The following is a 15,197-nucleotide window of genomic DNA, read 5'->3' as shown; positions in this document are numbered from 1 at the left end:
AGTTTTTGTGTTAATTCAGTAATTTATATATCGATATGAAATATATCGACATCAACTTGAATCTTTAAAAACCCGTTTTTCACTCCCTGAAGAGGCCGACCTCTCCTCCTACCTCCTTGCTGTGCGTCCTCCGTCCTCGCTGTGCGTCCTCCGTCCTTGCTGTGCGTCCTCCGTCCTTGCTGTGCGTCCTCCGTCCTCGCTGTGACCTCGTGGGGCCGCGAGGAGCTTGAAAGCTTTTTGTGTCACAACAGATGTGCGTCTCATTTGGGAGCGCTGGCGTTTAGCTGGCGTTTAGCCGGCTGTACGGGGGGAACGCAGCGGAACAGAAGTGCAGCCGCTCGCCGTGCTGTCAGCGCTTCCCCTCTCCGTCTGCTGCCATGAATAAGTCATAGAGACGAGAGCGTAATGAGAGCAGAGCGGGCTGAGCGCCGCCGAGACACTTTTGTCATCTTCATCAGCTGCGAGTGCAAACGAGGGGAAGAGAGAAACTTAGTTGTCGGACTGACTGTTATTGTTGTTAACAAGGAGGCAGCTTGTGCTCACCGCCGTGTTACAGCGTGCTCCGAGGACTGAGCTGAAAACACGGCGTGGAGAGCAGCGGGAGGGTTTTAGTTTAGTCCTGTTCTCCTTTGAGTGAGCGGCCGCTCTTTCATTGTTCTGGCATCAACAAGAAAATAAAGTTTTTAGTGTTTGAATCAATAAACAGCCTGTGAGCTCAGAAGTGATAAATGTTAGCGGGAGGATGTTCTCTGGTGCTGATTGCTCCGTCACTGACTCAAGGTTAAGCCGACCTTGTCTGCTGCATGAACGAACTAAATGAGTCAATGAGAGAGTGAGGAAGAAGGACAGGATCACAGGATGGACTTAGAGAGAGTTTTATTTCAGTGTGGATCATCCAAACACGATGTCGATACTCAAACAGCAGAAAGTCCTGCACATGAAGCTCCGCCCTCTCATGGAGCTGCAGGTCGGGCCGGGCGCTCGTCTCTCCCCTGGATGTAAAGGTTAAACCGGATGAACAAAGAGTGACTCATCCAGGAGACGAATGGTGACGGAGTCTGTAATGAATCTCCCTGTGGACTCTGTGCTGCAGCATCAAGGTGTCCTCTCTCTGATTACCTCTAATGTCGGTAACGATGACGAGCCTGTCGTGGCGCCGAGTCCTCGGGGTCAAAGTGAAAGTGAGGCAAAGTTCTGTGAGCAAAAGTAGTTTGTTAATTAAAGGCGGCCATGCACACTGAACACGTCGAGGATCTCACACACACACACACACACACACACACACACATAATTAAGCCGGTTCCTTCTCAGCACACTCTGATTAAAGGCAGTGATTCACTGATGCAGGATCCGTCCTGTCCTTTATCTGAACACGTGTGGGCTGTATGTAACCCCGCCTTAAATGTCAGCGACTCGACTTTAAAGTCAGCTGTTGTTTCTGTCCTCTTGATTGCTGCGACCGAAGTAAATGTCTCTTTTAGCATAAAGACCCAGGCGGCGTGTTGTTCTATGCGCTGGTCTCCTGCTGCAGCAGAGGAAGCTCGGCCCGCTTCATGAGTCACTGCCTGCTTTAAAGAATGACTCATTCCTTTGTGTATTCACTTATTTGCACATTTATTAGTTCTTGAAAAGTTCACCGCTGCCATCTTCTTTCAGAACACCGAGGGAAGAAATAGCCGCCGCCGTCCTTTGCTAATTTCTCGCAGGGCTTTCTAGCAGAACGTCACAGGAAGGCTCTGTGGATCCTTCGCCTCGCGGCTCTCAACGTCTCATCGCAGCTTTCTTTATAGTTTAGAGATTTAGAAAGCATACTTCTTTCCTTTGTCTCTTTTTTGAAAGCCTTCTGATGACCAGGTTGCATCCTGGTGTTCTGACTGAGCTCTGTGAAGTGTCACCGGACGACAAGGTCCTCCCAAGAACAGCTTTTAAGACACGCATGAAAAGAACGAAGAGCCGAGTGGAGAATTTAAATGTGATGATGAAATGTCATGATTAAAATATGGACTTCACTTTATTTCAGACCCATCGGTCCATGTATACACAGGACTCTTACAGATTCATGTCCTTGCTATGTTTATTTGCAACTGAAGAGACTCAAACATCGACATCTTTGCGTTCATGGTTGTACTTAAACAGAGGCTGTGACGTGTTTAATAATCAGCTGAAGATCCACCACTAACTGTCAAATAACAAAACCAGAGGCACGTCACTCTTTCCTCCCTGAAGAGTAAAGAAGCATCCGGACACGTTGACTCCTGAGCTGGCTGTGAAGGCGGAGCTTTAAACCTCCACCTGACGTGATGAGAAGAACTTTTATCTCCCTGTTTGTTGTTTTTCTCTCGCAGTGTCACGTCCTACCAGACCTTACCCAGGAACATGCCCAGCCACAATCACCGCAATCAAATCGTGCCCCGCTACCCCGAGGGTTACCGCACGCTGCCCCGCAACAGTATGATGAGGCCTGACAGCATCTGCAGCGTGGCGGGCTCCGTGTACGACAGGGCCCTCCGACCTGCCTCCACCAGCACCGTCATGTCCACGGCGGAGAAGAGGCGCTCGATGAGGGACGACACCATTTGGCAGCTGTACGAGTGGCAGCAGAGGCAGGCGTTCTCCAGGCAGAGTCTGGCTCAGCCGACAGGTACAGAGCCCGAGTGCACCCGAGCCCTTCCAGAGAGGGGGCGTGGTCAGACACAGCTCATTTACATATTTAAAGCTACAGACACAGAAACAGCCTGTTCTGAGCAGGGCTGAAATAGAGGGGTTTATAGACATGATCAAATACAGGATCAGAGTGGATTTACAACAACACACTTCACACACATGATGAAGAGGAGCGAGGACACTGATTTCACCTGAAGAAGAAGAGGAGGTCATGTGACCTTTAAGTGGCAATATCACAAACTGAGTCTCTTTCTGTTCCCCGTATTGTGACTCTCCTTTATCTCAGTGATAGTTTATTTTCTTCTTCTCCTTACAAACACTTCCTGCTAAAAGTAAAACCTGACGCTTCTTTTAAAGCTACAAATTCGATGGCCTGGTTTGAAACTTTGTGAAACGAGCTCTTACTTCACCCCTCAGTGTGGAGCTCCTCTCCTCTGTGTCACTTCATGGTATCAACAGCTATTATTAGAATGAGTGTGCTGCAGAAAATGACAGCCTAAAAAGTGTTACCTGACATGCTTTTAGGCTCAGTAAGAGCTCCATAATCATTTTTATATCATGTGTCATCATTTTTTAAGATCACATTTGGGGATATAGCTCCAATTTTTTAACCATCACAGAAAATGTTCCAGGCGTTAGAAAGCACATGACTCCACTCTGCCTCTCTTCTGTCCTGCAGCTGTCAGCCATTATGGCACCCTGCCCAGCACCAAGACCATGGGCAACATCTCCGAGCACGCCGTGACACACTCCATCCCCACCTCCCCGTCTCACGGCTCGCTGGCTCTCTACAGCACCTTCTCCCCCCCTCGCCAGCAGGTCGCTCACAACCCCAGCACCACCCCCCACTCAGAGGTGTCCTCACCCGTCTTCATGGGGGACGTGACGCTGGACCCCCGGCACAGAGCACAGCTCACAAAGGTAAAGGACCAGGCTGTATGGGTCCATTAAAAGGTGCAAACAGGCTGGTGCTGACTGCGAGCCACAGGAGCTAAATAAGCAGAAAGAGAAGCCGCTCATGTGTGAGTCAGTTAGGATTTTCAAGAAATGCTCAAAGCAGCTTCATCTTCTTAGAAAACTCGATAGCCTTCGTGTTAGCCAACGTGTAGTTTCCTGGCTGAACGCGTGCTTCCTCTCGGAAGTCAAAGACTCCCTGCAGCTTCTGCAAGAGTTTAGAAAGTCCTCACAAGCGCTCCATGTTCTCCACACAATAACACTGTTTACCACATGGAGCATCAAGGGACCTTTTAGTGTCCACTGGTTTTAATGTTGGTATGTCCGTGTGCTTTATCCTTTTAAATGTTTGATTTACTGTCAGGAGTGAAAGTGAAGGTTTTCTTTATGAACACATTATGAATATGACACGGTTGTGTTTTTCATTTTACAGCACCGTTAATGAGCATCGAACCCACGCGCCTGTTCACTAACCTAAAGGACTTATTTTTCACGTCTCTCAACTTGAAGGGATCCTTCACAGGGAACTTTCAAAAATGTGTTTGAAAGTTTTCTTCATGTGATGCAAAAAGCGTCATATTGCATCACATGAAGAAAACTTCCAGGCAAAGAAAAACACATTTCTCTCGTCTCAGGACAAAATGAGGGCTGGACTCACGACCATTCAACACTACGACCATGTTTCTAATGATACACAGCTACATGTTTCTAATGATACACAGCTTCATGTTTCTAATGATACACAGCTTCATGTTTCTAATGATACACAGCTACATGTTTCTAATGATACACAGCTTCATGTTTCTAATGATACACAGCTTCATGTTTCTAATGATACACAGCTTCATGTTTCTAATGATACACAGCTACATGTTTCTAATGATACACAGCTTCATGTTTCTAATGATACACAGCTACATGTTTCTAATGATACACAGCTACATGTTTCTAATGATACACAGCTTCATGTAAACGGGTGAAGTGTCCCTTTAATCTGGATCGAGTGCAGCTCTACTTTTACTTTCACCATGGCTCTAGTCTAATCAGCCTGTTGCTCTGATTGGCCGTTTAATGTTGTTTAATGGATGTTTGAATTTCGAATCGTCACGGTAAATAAGGGCGTGGCGTGATGATGACCATCGCAGCTCGTTAGTGAAAAGTTCTGAATGCTCCGTATTGAGCAGCTGTCCACCTCTCAGTTACCATCGACGGCTGCATCTGGAGCTGAACGCATTCAGCATCACTCCAAACTTCTGTGATTGGAGGTTTGAAGAGAAAACAAGCAGATTTCCTGAGCTGAAGCATCAGTGGATTCATGGAGGAAATCAAAGAGGGAGAAACGCTGGAAGTGACGCTCTGTTTGCACTTCTGTTATTCATATTTCCCCCCAGATGAGCAAAATTACCCTCAATAGAACTCGCTCCTTTTTGAACCGCTCTGAATGTGCTTGGCATCCCGTCCCCCGTCGACTGAGGAGGTCCTTGTCAGAAATGGAAGCGGGCCTGAATCTGAAGAGTCCGCAGATGTTCCTTCTCGTTTCCCCTCCAGAGTTTGGCAGGAAGCAGAGAGGAGTTTGCACTCAGCGAATCATTCACACTTCAATAAACCAGTCCAATCCTCCTGTCCCATCCCCGAGCTACGAGCCGCAGATCGAGGTTCAACTCTGACTGAGATGTAAGAAAGCTTCACGTTAATCAGAGAGAGGGGGGGGGGGGGGGGAGTAAGACGCAGAGAACACCTGTAAATAAAAAACTGCCTCCGATGGATTCAGAGAGGAGAGTCTGATCGATGTCTGATCGATGGTCACTGTGTTTTGTTCAGCTTGAGACACTCATTCTCTCGCAGCAGATTTTCAAAATAAGACAGAAGATCTGAAGTGTTTTTAAGGCCTGGAAGCTTTTGGGTACCTTCGATCACTATGGCAACAGAGATTCCTTCAATGTTAGCCTCGCTGCATTTCTTGATCTGCTCGTACGCCTGAATATAAGATTGAATGGCTTGAAGAGATTTTCTTTGATTTGGTGAAGTCCTGCAGGAGCACCATGAATGTTTCAGCGGCTGCATTAAATGAAACCAACAATCATTTGAGTCCAGCAGTCGCTCTTTGTTTGTTGATAAAAGAAAGCAGATGTTGGCAGAGAGATAGTTGCATTCAAATATATACAAATGATCTTTTTCTCGCTCACGTCACAGAATAAATTCATTAAATCCATTGAAAAGCTTGAATGAGCTAATAGGCTTTAAATCCTGCATGCTTCAAACAATGCTCCGCTGCGCTGCTCTTAGTTTCTCAGATGTTGTTGTTGGCTCAGGAAACAGACTCGTAATCTTTTTGTTTTTAACGAGGGTCCTGGCTGCTGCAGATCCGACCTTTAGGAGGTGATCATTGTTGTTTTTTAAGGGACAGGAAAACACTTTGCAGGTGTCCCCGGAGACAAATGTTGGCTTGTTCTCGTAGAGACAAAAATAAAACCACAACGTTCTGGGTCAGACGAGAGGGTGAAGTGAAATCCTACAAACCAAGAGAAGCCAAGAGAGCCCCCTGGTGGACAGAGTTCAAATCAACTGTGGCGCCCCCTGCAGGGACACATGGGGGGACTCCAGCGCCCCCTGCAGGGATACACGGGGGGACTCCAGCGCCCCCTGCAGGAACATATGGGGGGACTCCAGCGCCCCCTGCAGGAACACACGGGGGGACTCCAGCGCCCCCTGCAGGAACACACGGGGGGACTCCAGCGCCCCCTGCAGGAACACACGGGGGGACTCCAGCGCCCCCTGCAGGAACACACGGGGGGACTCCAGCGCCCCCTGCAGGAACACACGGGGGGACTCCAGCGCCCCCTGCAGGTACACACAGGGAATCCAGCGCCCCCTGCAGGTACACACAGGGAATCCAGCGCCCCCTGCAGGGACACACGGGGGACTCCAGCGCCCCCTGCAGGGACACACAGGGACTCCAGCGCCCCCTGCAGGGACACACGGGGGGACTCCAGCGCCCCCTGCAGGGATACACGGGGGGACTCCAGCGCCCCCTGCAGGGACACACAGGGACTCCAGCGCCCCCTGCAGGAACACACGGGGGGACTCCAGCGCCCCCTGCAGGGATACACGGGGGGACTCCAGCGCCCCCTGCAGGAACACACGGGGGGACTCCAGCGCCCCCTGCAGGGATACACGGGGGGACTCCAGCGCCCCCTGCAGGAACATATGGGGACTCCAGCGCCCCCTGCAGGGATACACGGGGGGACTCCAGCGCCCCCTGCAGGGACACACGGGGGACTCCAGCGCCCCCTGCAGGGACACACGGGGGACTCCAGCACCCCCTGCAGGGATACACGGGGGACTCCAGCGCCCCCTGCAGGGACACACGGGGGACGAAACTCAGGCTTTGTCCCTTAATATTTGCAGAGTATGTTCTGCTCACATTTGATAACCACATATTCGTCCTCTAACACATGAAGCCTGTTCCCTCTCGAAGGTGTTACATCCCTAAAACAAACTTCGTTTAGTCCAACAAGCTGTGTCTCATGTCTCATGTCTCTCCCCTGACAGTACGGCTTCCAACCGGACCGCCGATCTATCGCGGGCAGCGCCCCTGCTCCGACCATCACTGCCCAGTCTCTGCAAGGCAAGACGGTGAGTGTTCCAGCGTGACCCATCACTCCGTACTCTGACATACGGTCCTTCATTTACTCGCAGTAAGAGAGCGTTTACACAAACAGCCTGTCTGTCCATCGATAACATCCACACACTGATTTACACACACGTCTCCCTCTCTCATGTTTTGTTCACAGCCGCCTCTTCCAGCTCGTTTGTCCACTTCTTTGTGCAGGAACAATCTAATTATTGACTCTGCCTTTGTCTCTGATTAACAGCACACACACACACACACACACACACACACACACACACACACACACACACACACACACACACACACACACACACACACACACACGCGCGGTGCAGCAGCACAAGTGAAACTGTCTCTGCTCTCAAATTGAAGCAACAACAATCAGGGCTGATATTTCTCTTTGAAGCGAGCTGTGAAGAATGTCGTGATTGCTCGTCGGTGCTTCTGCAGCCTGATGACAAAAATGTATCCAGTAATTTTCCACGCGGCTTTCTGCACGGCGATGTTTTGTCACAGTCACAGCGTCTCTGTTCGTTCACTTCATAATGCCACAAAATGATGAAATGCTGTGTTTCATGTGTGCGTCTGTGTCTGTCTCTGTCGGGGTGTATTTATGCCTTTAAATCTTTAAGTCAGATTATTTGCTCGCTCAAGTAAGAATTACTACCAGCGCACTTTTAGGGTCACAATCCCAGCGTGACGCGTTGCTTTAGACGCGTTGCTTTAGACGCGTTGCTTTAGACGCGTTGCTTTAGACGCGTTGCTTTAGACGCGTTGCCAGTAACTCCGTTGTCTTCCTCTGACACGGCTCGTTTGCCGGCCGCTGCGTGACGTGTTGCTCTCCCGTTTTTTGCATAAAAGTTAGAAAGATGGAGACGCACTCGTCAATGTCAGGCGGGATTTAACCAATCACAGACTTACTGAACAGATGGTGAAAATCCCTTTACTGTTCTCTGTTTTTAATTCACTTACCCTCCACCCCAACTTGTTCTGACACTTTCTCTCTCTCTCTCTCTCTCTTCTCTCTCTCTCTCTCTCTCTCTCTCTCTCTCTCTCTCTCTCTCTCTCTCTCTCTCTCTCTCTCTCTCTCTCTTCTCTCTCTCTCTCTCTCTCTCTCTTCTCTCTCTCTCTCTCTCTCTCTCTCTCTTCTCTCTACCTCCCAGCTGTGTTTCCTCCAGATGTGCTCGGGCAGCATCACCTAGCGTGACACGACTCGACCCTTAGCTCTGGGCTCGATCACATTATTCATTCTTTCTTAAACACACCCGTCTCCTCCTCCACACAGTGTGGAACGTCTTTACATTGGATGGATTTATGGATTGCTTCCTGTTTGCAGTTTTTCTGTGTGTAAATAACTTGATGTTTATTTCTCTGAGATTTCCCAGATGAACTTTTGCTGAACTATCAAACTCGACCAGAAGAAGAAATGTCTGCTGCTGCATGCGAACAAACATAGTGGTCAGCGTATGATGTAACTCGGCCTCCAGTCTGAGAGCTGGCACATCAAACATTTCACCGTTTTAGTGTTTTTAAGTCTGAGCCGGGTCTTCTCCTTGACTTCGTCAGAGTCACTGACAGACTCGACCGGCGAGCAGTACCCGTGGATTTCCTGGTCGGAGTGGCGGTTTGATTGTCTCTTCTGTGTGTTGCTGTGTGCAGCCGGAGGAGCTGACCCTGATGCTGATCAAGCTCCGCCGGCAGCAGGCGGAGCTCAACAGCCTGCGGGAACACACGGTGTCTCAGCTAATGGCCCTGGGTTTGGAGGGGCCCAACGCTAAGGTCAGCACTCAGTGTGTACAGTTCATGTGTGTGCCGTGGGGACAGGAGGTGCTTTACATCAGGCTTACCCCAAAGGAAACTGCGAGCTAACGCTAATGCTAACCTTCTGTTTGTGTTTGAAGCTAAAGGTCGACCTTTTAAATATCGTGACACGTGTTCAAAGGATGGTCATGAAATTTAGTAGAGACTTTCATGGTCCAAAGAAAGTTTTATATATATATATATATATATATATATATTATATGGTGAACTTTAACATGTAGTACCACGAGGAGGTTAAAGTTCAACTTATCTAGTAAAAGAAGGCTTCACAGGTTATAATTGAATTCAGACGTTGATGGTTCAAAGACTCGGTGGTCTCGTTCACCAACATGTTGAGGTTTTCAGATTTAAGCTACAATATGTAACTCTGACACCTAGAGTTTAAAATGGGTACTGCAGCCTAAATTCCCTCTCACTTCCAATAAGTGAATTTGATGAGTCCTATTGAGAAACATTATGGGACCAAAATCTGATTTTTATGTCAGAAAATCTGGACAGCAGCGGTGTCAACCTCCAACAGTTCAAACACAAACTTTTTGAATGTGCTACCTGCTCCATGGTTTGTGACCCGGTCCAGTTTCTTTGGGGGTATCATTCCTGAGTGTCCATGCTGCTGGAGGCTGTCTGGGGGTGACGCTGGGTTTTCTGGGCTGTTCTTTGCACAGATGTTTTCCTGTGTGTGTGTTTAAGCGTGTTCATGTTTTGCTTCTCCTGCACATACATGTTGGCTTGAGGTCACTTGGTGGTCGTGAACCAACAGAGCATGGATGCATTGCTGCTGAAGCATCAAACAGCGTTGTGTCTGTTGTGTCTCGTGAACAACATGAGTGCTGGTTTGAAACTGTTGCTGTTTTTGTTTTTGTTTTTTTGAACACATTTTTTATGAACCTCGCTCGGTGTGATGGAGCTGAATGTGCACGCACAAGACTTTCAGCATGTCAGATACACAAGGTTTGAAATGCAGCATGTGGACTTGTGTTTGAGGTCGACCAATGAGAGACAAGAGACCTGCATGAGTCAAGAGCTGACTATTCACATCTACAGTTTTAGATTACAGACTAAGATGGCACCAGTTCGAGGCTTGCATGACCTGGTCCATTGGTTCCCAACCTGGGGTCCAGCTTCCCCAGAGGGGGCGCCAAAGATCTCGGGTGGGTTGGGAACCGCTGACTTAGAGCGGTTTCACATCAGGGACCCGTTCCCAGATCTGAGTCCACCGTCCTCGGGTGGTGTCAGGCACGATTCATGTGTACTCGAGTACGGTCTGCAGGAGATGTGACGCCATTCTAAAGCTGTTGTATCGGCGCCGCACGGCCCGCTTCATCCTGTGAGCTGCACGGTCGATGTGTCTTAGCATGCTGCCCCCTGCTGTGTCAGACTGTGTACATACACAAAGGTTGTCAGAGCGACGTTACTAACGTGAGCGCAGACCAGCGGGGGAGAGAGGAGGAATCAGTCGTGTCTAATGTGAAAAGGTAGAAAGTTGTGATTTTACAAAAACACAGTCCTCACTTTAAACTCCTCAAATATGGCCGCCTGCTCCGCTGGCTCTACGCTTCAAACAGCTGGGAATACATCCAAGTCTTCTGGGAGAGTCGGGGTAAGGGTTAGGAATGCATGATTATGGGGGGGGGGTCGATATCCCGGTAAATAAATGATCAATGATAGATAATTGAATATGAAGCTCTTCCTCTTTTCTCCACCTCCTCGCCTGCTCTCTTAATATTCTCTTCCTTCCTCTTTGAGTGTCTTTAACTCCCTTTTCCTTCCCTGTCGCCGTCCTTCCTGCTTCTCTCTCTCTCTTCCTGCTTCTTCTTCTTCTGCTGCTGCTCCTGCAGACTGATGTTCTTTCACATCACCTCCAGAGGAACCTCCTTTACCTGGAGAGCCAGGTGAGGACTCCTGTCTGTCTCCTTCTCCGGCTGCTCGCTGGAAAACAGTTTTAACATTTCATTAGTAGCCTCGTGGAAGCTCACAATTACTCGTGTATTATGAAGTTGTGTTTCATGCACGTCCAATCAGAATCAAGAGTCTTATTTTCTTGGCTTCTTTTTCTGTCTTTTCTCAATGTTCTGTTTCTTTTAATCTCTTTGCTCCAAACCCTTAAATCTAAACCCTTCATCGATCTCGACGCTCCACATTTGGAACATTTATCCAGTTTTAGCGCTCGGCTGTTATCGACGCTCGTCATTGATTTCCTGCATTGAATTCATAAATAAAGTTGTCAAAAAGAAGGAGTAGTTAGATGTGAAGCCGCTGGAGCTTCTGCTTGAACGAGTCACCTCAGAATGAGAAAAGACTTCCTATCTGACACATTCCTACCAGCGTAGGAAACTTCGGGATGTTTCCACTGGAATCACGTCAGCGTTGGTTTTTTCCCACGCTCGCTGCCGGCTCTCAGAGGCACAGCAGGATCCTGGCAGGCACCCAGATGTCCTTTAGGTTAGAATAACTTCCCACATGATAGATACTACTGCTCCGCTCGGGAAAGGACGTGTGCTTCAGGAGGTAAACCAGACGAGAACATATAAAACTGAAGCAGGATCAGATCTGTCTCAAACTGCTGGAAGGTTCATGTTGATGTTAAAGGGTTAAATTAGCGAGTCAGAGAGCAGACGGCGGATGTGTTAATCCTGCCGGCCTTTACAAACGGTGTGTTGAAGCTCTGTGTGATTACTCCCTTGCATCCTCTCTCTCCGCTGCGTTCGGCCAGACGAAGGAGAGCGAGCCTCTAATCTTCATGATTCACACTATGATCGAGAACTCGGCACCCAGGCCGCAACTCTACCAGCAAGTAAGGTGTTCAGCTGGTTCTGGTTTGAGTCATCAGCACACTCCACGATCAGACCACATGACAAACAGAGCCGGATCCAAAGACAGCTGGACTGGTTGAAGGTGTTGAAGTTGCCTTTGGATCAGGCTTTGAATTCTCCATCATGACCTGGATGACACACACTTAAAATGCTCCAGACAAAGATGATAACCATTTCTGTTAAATCTAAAAGTAACTTCGACTTTTCAAAATGGTTTTTCCCAAAGTCAGTGTCACTGAGCGTTCTCAGCCTGCTGTGTGTGATGGAACCTGCAGCTACGAACCAGCCTCACGTTTGACTGGCAGATAGCAACAGGACGACTCCTCACTTTAACTCCTCTCATTAGTGTAGCGGGTCGTCGCAGCTCTGCTCAGTGAAGGTTTATTAAAATGAACTGTCCCATAATGACTCTCTGATTTGGACCTGATTGAAGTGCCGCTGACTCAAACCAGAGCGTCCCCCTCTGTGGCCCAGTGCTCGAGTCTCCACGTCTTCCCCTTCACCATCCACCTTTTCCTTTCTCCACTTTGGATGCCGTCAGTCCCCTCCATCCACCATCCAGATGTTTATCAGCCGGCGCTCACAGATTCTGCCCCGCCATCTGTTTTCAGTCTGTATGAAGTGTTTAGTGGTTCCAACACATCTCATGTCATTGCTTTCTGTTGGACGCTGTGGGCCTGACAGGAGCATGTAACGCTGCATCGCCGTGACTCCGTGACGTACTCTATCACTCTGGATTGCGTCTGAAATGACTCGATGTTTCAGACTCTCTTTCAGTTGGTGTTTTTCAAAGGTTAATGCAGCCTCTGGATTCGCTCTGCGTGGGTTTGCACCGCCATCTCTCCGCTTCGTTTGGTGGAGCAGACCGTGATAATGTGCTGTGTGAGATTCAGTGGTGGAAAAGTCAAGACGACTTTATCTCTGAACTCCAGACCACTTTAAAATATCCTCCCCTGTCCTTTCCTCTCCGGCTCCTCAGACTGTTTTCCATTTGCTGTGGAGGAGGTGGCAGAGGGTCCATCAGTCATCCGACTTTTATGTTCAAGAAAACAACTGTGCAGCTTTAAATATAGAGCTTTCAGTCAGCACTTTTTAGGCAGGGTGTATTGAATGTTTTTCCCCCTCCACTGTCTCCGTGTTTGCATTTTTATAGAGCGTGCACGCCGTAGCTGTGCAGACTGAGCTCTCACACGGAGATCAATAAGGTTGTTTTTTTGTGCTGCCGAAGGGTTTTTCTCTAAGTCAGTTATTTTTATGAAAACACACCCAGAGAGTTTGGACTGTTTCTTCACAGAAAAGTTTTCCAAACAACCTTCACCTGTAAAATAAATCCTGTTTTCACACGATAGGAACGTTGAGGAAACTTAAAAAACAACAACAAACAAGATCTGTTCTTCGCTGCAGACAGATAAAAATCCTCACTGAATAGAAAATAAGGCAGCAAAACACAAACTAGAGAGCGAGCACAGCTGCTGACAGGAAGTGACCACAGGACAGCATCGACAGCTGATCTTAATAACTTCATCATCATCACATCAGACCTGGGTCTTTAGCTTTTTGTTAAAGGTGCAGAGACTCTGCAGGTCGAATGGAGTTTGGAAGTTCATTTCACCACCGGGTGGCGACAGAGAGTCTAGTCTATCAACGGCATGATTTCATCAGAAAGATCCCTCTGTCTGATTGGACGTGTTCTTAATATGTAGCTGCACATGTATTGACCTTCAGCGCCCTTGCTTTGGTCTCGCAGGCAGACAGTTTGTATTGTGAAGCAGGTAAAACAGACGCTAACCGAGCTTAGCTGCAGCGTCCTTTTCTTTCAGGGAAGAAATGAACAATATGAGTTTGAAGTGTTCTTCTCTCAGAGAACCTGCAGCTGTGACTATTTTAAGCTTTGAGAGGTTGAGCCTCTGCCTGAGAGGCACAATCCAGGGCCAAGAACGAACCGCTAACACAAAGCTTATATCCTGAAGGAAGTATAGGTAACTGAACCTACCTCGACCTTTTATCATTTAGTCCTCTGAGATCTGAGCGGCCTATCAGACCTGAAACATTCAGAGCAGAGAGGGCGGAGCATGTACGAAATGGTTTGGGGCTTAATTTGATGTGTAACAGTGTGCATCTGTTCTCTGTGCATCGCTGCATCTGTCTCCACTTTATAATACGCAGTCACTAATTCCCTGGTAACACCTGGGTAAACAGCTTCAAGGGAAATTAAACAGGATTAGTGAATAAGCACAGAGCGTTCATCCCTTCATCCCCTCTTCATCCTCCCTCTGGAATTAAAAAAAGGATGGGATGTTTTTCTCCCTTAAATCTGCAGAATTTGGGGATGGTAATGACCTTTGAAAAAATCACAAAAAAGATGAATCGATGGAGTTTTTTAAACCGGAGTCAGATAAATCATTCGCTTGGTTTTGACAGGCAGATTTATCTTTGCTTTGGAAACAAGTTAAGCAGAAAATTAAAGAATGTCAGGTCATTCTTTCACCCAGAATCACAGAAGGTAGTGTGTTTGGGAACAGCTCGAAACGGCTGGAGGTCTCAGCTCATCGTCCCGGACAGATGTGCTGTTGTCTCCCCCTGCTGGCCGTCTCTAACGCTGCGTCCTCCTTTCAGATCAGCCCAGACGACTACAAGGACGGCTCCCTCAGCCAGCGCACAGAGGAGGCCGACATAGACGTAAGACGAGCACGGATGACGGTGAGACGCGTTGTGACAGAAGGAGGAGTTGACTTCCTGTGTGTGTTTTGTAGACGAAGCTGAGCAGACTGTGCGAGCAGGATAAGACGGTGAGGATGCAGGAGGAGAAGCTGCAGCAGCTCCACAGAGAGAAGGTACGTCTGAAAGCTTCTGTCTCTGTGTGGATCATATATACGCACATACGACACGCTGTTGTTTTGTGTGTCCGTTGTGTTGCAGCACACTCTGGAGACGGCGCTGCTGTCGGCCAGTCAGGAGCTGAGCGAGCAGAGCGCCGCCGACGCTGCAGCCATGCAGAGTCTGGTCCAGCAGAAAGACGTGCTGCAGAACGGCCTGCTCAGCACGTGCAGGGAGATCACCCGAGTCAGCACTGTGAGCGCACACGCCGACACGCGGCGACGCACGCAGACACACACATCAACCTCACACACACACACACACACACACGCTGTCTCATGTCTGGGCCTCTCCATTTTAAAAACAGGACATGAGCCACAGATAGAAACCCTTCAAATCATCCATCTTCAGCAGCGTGACACTCCGGTGTCCTCGGCCTCCAGACATGTAGATTGTGTTTTTTTTTAGGAAGTGCATGACTTGTCTTTGGGTTG

The 15,197-nt window shown here is 48.5% G+C and overlaps 2 protein-coding genes across 2 annotated transcripts in view; both read left to right on the top strand.

Annotated features, from left to right (window-relative positions):
- The window catches only part of LOC306818027 (ATP-dependent DNA helicase Q1-like), a 116,969-nt gene extending 114,335 nt beyond the window's left edge, over positions 1-2,634 (top strand). Inside the window, exon 15 of the mRNA XM_079335368.1 lies at positions 2,623-2,634. The gene's annotated coding sequence lies outside the window, so the exon portion shown is untranslated. The remainder of the gene's footprint in view (positions 1-2,622) is intronic.
- Positions 1-15,197, top strand: part of LOC306818022 (pleckstrin homology domain-containing family A member 5-like) — a 61,744-nt gene that overhangs the window by 35,156 nt on the left and 11,391 nt on the right. The window contains 9 exon segments of the mRNA XM_079335358.1: positions 2,346-2,641; positions 3,344-3,585; positions 7,171-7,254; positions 8,912-9,031; positions 10,912-10,965; positions 11,787-11,867; positions 14,503-14,565; positions 14,640-14,720; positions 14,806-14,958. Of these exon segments, the coding sequence (XP_079191484.1) occupies positions 2,346-2,641; positions 3,344-3,585; positions 7,171-7,254; positions 8,912-9,031; positions 10,912-10,965; positions 11,787-11,867; positions 14,503-14,565; positions 14,640-14,720; positions 14,806-14,958 (1,174 nt within the window).

This window comes from Symphodus melops (genome assembly GCF_947650265.1).
Source record: "Symphodus melops genome assembly, chromosome: 22".
In the NCBI taxonomy this organism is placed as follows: Eukaryota; Metazoa; Chordata; class Actinopteri; order Labriformes; family Labridae; genus Symphodus; species Symphodus melops.
Note: the sequence above shows the minus strand (reverse complement) of the source record. Positions and strands in the feature narration are given on the sequence as shown.